This window comes from Erythranthe guttata, chromosome 14, assembly GCF_056151865.1.
Source record: "Erythranthe guttata isolate IM_541 chromosome 14, IM_541, whole genome shotgun sequence".
Lineage (NCBI taxonomy): Eukaryota > Viridiplantae > Streptophyta > Magnoliopsida > Lamiales > Phrymaceae > Erythranthe > Erythranthe guttata.
Window position 1 is genome coordinate 6,156,289 of NC_142546.1, and position 7,817 is coordinate 6,164,105.

A 7,817-nucleotide genomic window follows, 5' to 3' on the forward strand; every position below is an offset into this window, starting at 1 on the left:
CGATTTGATATAACGGCCAATGATCTCACGTAATTTTATTCCGTGATTTTAGGCAACGTATCAGCAAATCTCAAATCACGTAGTAAAGGAAATAAATGCCTTTTAAAAATAAAAAAGGGGTAGTAAAGGAAAATTATATAATATATTTTGCCAAGTTGGCAAAATTGGATCTATCTCAAAAAGGGGAAAAAAAATTGGATCTACCTCATTAGAAAATATGAACAAGGGGGTTATCCCTAATAAACCCTAACTTTTATTGTGTATCTTAGTTTTATTATAATATAGAGATATAGATGTAGATAAAAAGAGTACTTGTTGTCGCACGCCATGTTGTTTGATCTACAAAACTCTCTCCAACTCTCGGTCAATTGAAACATTATTTCCCCGTGTATTTTTCGCGAACATATATAACAACTTGAACATGAGTTCTACACTCATATATAGCAAAGGTTGATACAATCCCGTAGCTTCAATTGAAGAATTACTCAAATGCTGCAAATACAAATGAATACATAAATCAATAACTTAAACATATAGTATAAAAAGGCTAAGATGTTTCAACGATTGTAGGTATGTGATGCCAATGCAATTATTTTTAAATATGATCTTCGCCATATCTCCGAAACACTAAAAATAATGAATGAACAATAATCGATAAATCGAAAGAATTACGACAAAAGATTACGAAACAATAAGTCAATACTCAATACGAAATTGATTTGAATAATTCGAATTACATTAAATTGCTAAAGAAAAAAAAAATTTGTGTGAGAAAGATGAAGAAGGTGAATGTGTTGAATGGTGAATTTATAGGTGGTTCAGTAATGTAATAAAGGAAATAAATAAAGTAATTAATATAGAGTTAATACTCTTTTAAAAACTAATTAATCAATATTCAAAGATAATAACTATGATGTGTAACAACACGTATAATTGGTCAATATTCAATAAATTCAAAATTTAAAAACTAATTAGTTAATAAATTCAAATTTTATGAAATTTCTAATCACCCATATAATTGCATATTTACCTCCTTATTTATAATTACCTATCATATTTATATTCAATCAAATCAATCATTTCCAATTTGATCTTACGGTTATCTTAATAGATGGTTTTATTACCATGTACGAATTATTAAATATTATTTTAATTTATCTATATTAATATATAGTTAATAGGTTGGTAAATATTTTCCATAAAATAATGATATGCAAAATAACTATTAAAAATAGATTAAAAATTAAAATATTTATTAAGATAACATAATATTAGATATGGGAATAAGATGTAATAAATTAAATATAAATATGTAATCAACCAATTAAAATGCACGAATTGTCCATGTGTGCAATTAAAATTAAAAGTTTGAAAACAATCATCCAATGAAAATGCATAATTTGTCCACGTATGAAATTTGGATTTATTATTTTTTTTGTATATATGGATAGTTTGCCAAATAGTAAAATTCAACCAAATAAAATGCACAAATTGGCCATGTGTGTAATTCAAATTAGGTAACCACGTTTTTTGTTTTAATAAATAGATAATTAGGTGGTTGTTTATAGAAGTTGGGATTTTTTTGAAAATAATGATACGATGTAGACTCAATGTCCTCAATTAGAAAACTTTGATTGTGTATCTTAGTTTTATAATTTACACAATTGTGAAAATAAAAATTTACTTAATTGTGAAATTAAAAAAAATGCATTTAAGTCCTACCTTTTTTTAATCAAAATATTCTTTAGAAAAAAAGAAACTTATTAACCAATAAAAAGACTCTATTTTGACATGTAGGAGAGATGAAATTTGAAAACCAATTAATTAATAAGATATATGATTATGATAATTAGGGTTTTTTGGAAATTAATATAATATTGTGCATAAAATTTAATTAACCCAAATTAAGTGGAATGTCCATTTATATATTTACGTTTTTAATATGAATCAATGGATTAAAAAAGAAAACTCAATAACCAATAAAAAGACACCATTTTGACATGTAGGAGAGATAAAATTTAAAAACCAATAATGTGAAATTAATTCATTAATAATATGGGTGAATATGGTAAGTGAGGTTATTTTGAAATTTATAAAATAATGTGGACTCAATCTCCTCTAGTGAATAACTTTTATTGTGTATCTTAGTTTTATATATAATAAAGATTGTTATGTAAGTAAAAGTATTATTTATATTGCAATCAATACTTCCAATTAATATGTTGGCACTTTATTGCTCTCTTTGTATTGTTTTTTTTTTTTTTTTTCTGTTTTTTTTTTTTTTTTTTGTCTTTTGGATTTTTTTTTCTTTAACACATAGACCAAAATAAAGGTTGAGAACTTTGTATTCCATTTATTGGAGAAATCAAATTCGACTAGGATCTATGGATTATTGGAAAATAATATTTTTCTAATAATCCGTAAAATATTTTTAGTGGCGTGATTTAGTTTCGTGATTTACATCTCAAACCTCTAGAATGTTTTTACTTATTGTTTTTTTTATTTGATATAAATTTATAACTTTTCTTTTATCGAAATATGTAAATTAAATAAATATATTTAGTAATAAAGAAATTATATGAAACTTTTATAACCCGTAAAATGAAACTACATTTGATTTAGTATGTATTCATAATATTTTTTATGAAAAAATATGATAGGATAGATGATACTTTCATAAATGATATGCAAGTGACAAAACGAATAGAATGATATTATAAAAAAAAAAAAACAATCACCGAAATTTTTGGTAGTAATATTTATATTTTAAATATTTAGCTTATAGTTTTTTTTGGTAATGAAGGAATCTATTGCATTTTTTTTATTTCAGAAACTCGGTGTTGTATATTGTTTTTTCTACATGTGGTTTTATTTATTGCAAATTTTTGATTTTTTTTGGATGTTCGTGCATTTCGCTATACAATTCCGAAAAGGCGTGAAAAAATTGTGAAAAATCCCATTGTGTCCGAATTTGGATCAAGATTATAAATTAATGCAATTTCTGGAATTTTTGAAATGCTTATAATATTATGATCACTGGAAAACTCTTGAAATGTTACTCTAAAGAAATGACATTGTGGAAATTTAATGTATAAAAATAATTACGGCAACAAAAAAAATTAAAAAATAAATAAGTTTTTATACATATTTTGTAATATACTAACAGGTCCTTGATATTAAAATTATAATACTAAAAAGTAATTAATATACATTATTATTTATTAAATTATATTTTTATGTTTGTTTTTTTATAATTGACTATGGTTAAATCATATTATCACTTATACTAATAAAATCCATAAATAACGATAAGTACATAACCATTTCAAAATACTTAAGAATTTATTTAACCTCGATATTATAAAATCAATCTTAGTAATTCACAACCATTTCATCTTATTTCTAGACATGTTTCTTATATATTGGTAAATATTATTTATTTTTAATTTGATTTTGTTATGTCTAAATAATTCTTAATTAATTGGTCTTAAAACAAAAATTCTTAATTAACTTGATAAAGTTCACTTACATGTTTATGATATGTCACCGAAAAACTCAATTATGAGTTTTATATGAAATACATTTTATATCAACCCTCATTATGAGAGTTGGTACCTAGCATTTTCCAATAGGGTAAAGGTCTAGGGTTCGAGTCCCCTCGTAGACTTGAATTTACTCAAAAAAAAAAACATTTTATTTAATAATTTAAGAAAATAAACTTCCACTTTCGAAATAAATTATAAATAAAAAGATTATCATAATTTTAATATAACATAATATAAATATTATTAATGGTATTAGTAAATAATAATTCGTTTGAGTTTGTATTATTCTATTTTCATATTTGTGGAATATAGGTGATAAAAATTATATGAGAACTAATTTAAAATTTGAAACTACTTTATGTATCTAATGCTTAACTTAAAATAAAATGATTTATTTTAAAATATAGTTTTACATGTATATGTTTATAATTTATCATTAGAAAGCTCTTCAAATGTAGTTTTGTACAAATAAAATTACATGAAAATTTTCAATATGTAGAGAAAAATTCAATAAGAAGAAAATAAACTATTGCCTTGGTATAAATATACCACATCATAAGATGGCTCCGGTACCATGTAGATTTTTAATAAAGATGAAAGGCATGATAATCTTCAAATGTAGTTCTATTTGTATTTTCAGGAAAATACAAATAGAAAAATACAAGGAATCGGCAATTGAATCTACACAAAATATTTACATAATTGATTTTGATTTTATCTTCAAGACTTGCCATAATTTAGCTCCATATATTATTCTTCAATAGAGCTATGATTCACGTGTTGATTATTCTTAACACTGGCCTCGTTTGATTGCCAAGATTAGATTAGCCAAGATAAGACTAAGGGCTCGTTTGGTTACCGCTACAAGGTGCTATTGACTAAATATTAGAGGCTAATAACATGTCAGATTGGTAAGATTCACACTTTTTCAAACACGTTACTAAAATTAAAGCCGCTATTAAATGCTACTATTTCATTAAATTAGTGGCACCCTTCCTCCTGAGATTAATTTAATAGGGGGTTACTAAATAGGAAAAATACAATTTTATCCTTAAATTATATTTTATTATTGTAAACTAAGTGGTTTTCTAGACAATTCATATATAATAACTAATTTTAACAAATTTAATAGAAAATCTAATCTAAGAAACCGAACAGGCTACTAACTAAATAATTAATTAGTCAGTAGGGAGTTAATCCAATCTTATGTAATCCAATCTAAACCAATATAGGTAGTAACCGAACGAGCCCTGAATAATCTAATAAATCCAATTGTTTTATTGGATTTTGGAAGGTCCAACAAAAAACATGTTTTATTGAATACCAAACATGTAACGAAGTCCAACTATTTAGTTAATCATGAATAATCTTCCTAACCAAACTGGGCCTCGATATTTTACACTTTCAAGACGCAAGATTATATTTATTTTTTAACAAAAAATATATACTTAAGATACGTTATATAATTTATTTTTTTGGGAAAATCTGAATTTTCGAAAATTAAAATTGTATGAAAAAATCAGAATATATCATATAAATTATAATAAATCGAAAATTTATTTTTTATTTTATTTATTCTAAAAAAAATATGAAATATACTTCCCGCCAATACTTATACGGAAAAGAACGCCACTCACCCCTCAATTTCTCTCTCTGCATTTTCCATTCCAGTCTCTAATTCAGAATTCAGTTCACCGTTTCCCTCTTTCCACCCCTAATTTCTTCCCTTCGCACAATTTCGTTTACCCAATTATACCTTCTTAACCCTAGACATGGCGAATTGGCTTCAATTTTGCCAAAATTGTCATGAGATAATGATCAATTTCAGGCGTATCTGGCGTTACTTACTAGTCGGGGCATATTTAGGGAGTTGGATAATAATTTTTTTTGCAAACAAATACCAAAAATATTGGTTTGAGAAAGTATCTTTCTGGGTATCGGTGATAATTCATGCATGTATTGGAGTGGCTTTGGCGGGTGTTTGTTACGGGGTTTGTCGTCATTGTGATACTATGTCAAGAAGATCCTGTGCAATAGACATGGCCACGGGCCGGTTCGGGCCGGTACCGGGCCGGTTCGTACCGGTTCACGGTTCACATTTAGCCGGAACCGGAACCGGCCCGTGGCGTGCACGGTTCACCGGGCCGGGTCGGCCCGCCGGTTCACGGGCCTATCCGGGCCGGTTCCGGGTCGGCCCGGAAATTTTGAATTTTTTTTTTTTAATATTTGATGAATAAGTAAACTAAAAGAAATACTTTTAAATAGAAAAAGGAAAAGAAAATAAATGAAAAGTCAATTTAGAAGCACAAGTTTGAAATATTTGATGAATAAGTAAATTATAGGAAAATTTGGGGTGTGAGGGTATTTATAGGAAAAATTGGGGGGGGGGGGGAAAAATTCAAAAAAATTCAAAAAAAAAGTTAATAACGGCCGGTTCACCCGGGCCGGTTCGGGCCGGTTCACTAGCCGTTATTTGCTTTTTTTTTGAATTTTTTTGATTTTTTTTTTTTTTTTTCTAAATCCGGGTGAACCGCCGGGCCGGCCCGGCGGTTCACGGTTCACCAAATCTAAGAACCGCCCGTCCCGGGTAGGACGGGCCGGTTCACGGTTCCGGGCCGGTTCACGGTTCCGGGCCGGTTCACACGGTCAACGGGCCGGTTTGGGCCGTCAACGGGCCGGTTCGGGCCGGTTCCGGGCCCAAAACCGGCCCGTGGCCGTGTCTACTCTGCAAGGTCTATCAATAGAACAATTAGGGTTGTACAGATTCTAGCATCGGGTGGATTTCCGGTTGCCGCGGTGTTTTTGTGCGTATGGTTCCAAGACTGGCATGCAGTTTTGGGGTTCGGTACTCTTAATCTTTCTGTTCTTTTTGGTATGATGGTAACAAGATTCGAATCGGATTTCGGTCTAGGTGATACGTTAATTGCTGTGGTATTAGGTGCTTTGTTTGTCAACAAGTACAAGTGGTGGTCGTATGTCGTTGCCGTGAATATTTCCTGCCTTAAAGCCCTAGTAACAATGGTAAGGGTGCGAGTCAATGAATTTGAAGCGGAGCGTATTGCGACAGAGAGGGAAAACAAGATCAGGGACATTTATGAGAAAGCGATGGCGGACGAGAGAGTTGTTTGGCAAAGCATTAAGGACACTTTGATTAGCGTCTTGGAGGAGGAGATAGGGGATAGGGAAAGAGAGAAAACAGAATGGGAGAGTCAGAGAGCGGGTTGGCAGGCGGAGAAAGCGGACTGGGAGAGGCAGAGAGCGCTCTGGCGGAGTGTGAATGAGGGCATGGTGAGTGAGAGAACACGCTGGCAGAACGAGAGAGAGGGTTGGCAGAGAGAGAGAGAGGGTTGGGAGGGAGAGAGAGAGCGTTGGCAGAGGGAGAGAACTGATATGCTTCTTCAGTTGGAGATGGAGATAGTCCTGCGTGTCTGGGAGAGAGAAGTATGTGAGAGGGAGCTAGAGGAGTGGCTGATTGAGAGAACCGAGTTGACGGAGACAATCGACATCCTTAACCAGATCGAGAGAGAGAGGGTGGAGAGAGAAGTACGTGTTAGGGAGGCAGAAGAGTCGCAGATCGAGAGGATCGAGTGGAGGGAGAGAACGGACATCCTTAACCGGATGGAGAGAGAGGGTGGAGTGAGAGAGAGAAGTGAGGGGCGGAGAGAGAGAATTGCGACAGAGACTTCTGGGAGGGATTTGCCGAGGCAGAGAAACGATGATTGGGTGAGGGAGGCCTTGAGGCTGCGGGGAGAGTCGGAGAGAGATAGAGAACGCGGAGGAAGAAGTCAGCCATCGGCAAAAAGAAAAGGTAGAAAAGGTCAAAAAGGAACAAAAGGAACAAAAGGAACAAAAGGAGGAAAAGGAGGAAAACGAAGAAGACGAAGAAGACAAAGAAGAAGAAGAAGAAGAAGTAAGCGAAGTAAGCGAAGGAAAGGAAGGAAAGGAAGGAAAATAAAAAGAAGAGGTAAAAGAAGCAAAGGAAATAAACGACGAAAAAAGAAGAAGAACGATGAAGAAAAAAACATCTAAACAGATATGCTAAACTGCCATCTAACTTGAAAACATTTTGTTTTTCTATGTTGAGATGAGTGGTTGCCTGCATATTCTCGAAGTCGAAGAGAACAGGGGCAAGGTAAAAATTGCAGAAAATCGATATTGTATCTCATGTGCTGCGTTTCTTAAAGAACCTGACAAAATTATTTAATTGTTGTTCTACAGACAGGTTAAGACTATCTTCCGATCAACTTGGAGATTGCTGCACTAACCTCAGAG

The 7,817-nt window shown here is 31.6% G+C and overlaps 1 protein-coding gene across 1 annotated transcript; it reads left to right on the forward strand.

The window, feature by feature from the left end:
- The first annotated feature begins 6,422 nt into the window (after positions 1-6,422).
- On the forward strand, positions 6,423-7,817 carry LOC148765009 (uncharacterized). Its single transcript, XM_088812649.1, has 2 exons — positions 6,423-7,677; positions 7,764-7,817. Exon 1 carries the CDS (start codon positions 6,423-6,425, stop codon positions 7,572-7,574), a length of 1,152 nt encoding a protein of 383 aa, XP_088668775.1. The 3' UTR covers positions 7,575-7,677; positions 7,764-7,817.

What these genes read in the sequence shown, in the direction of transcription:
- LOC148765009 (XM_088812649.1), top strand. Translation starts at nt 6,423, where the DNA reads ATGGTAACAAGATTCGAATCGGATTTCGGTCTAGGTGATACGTTAATT.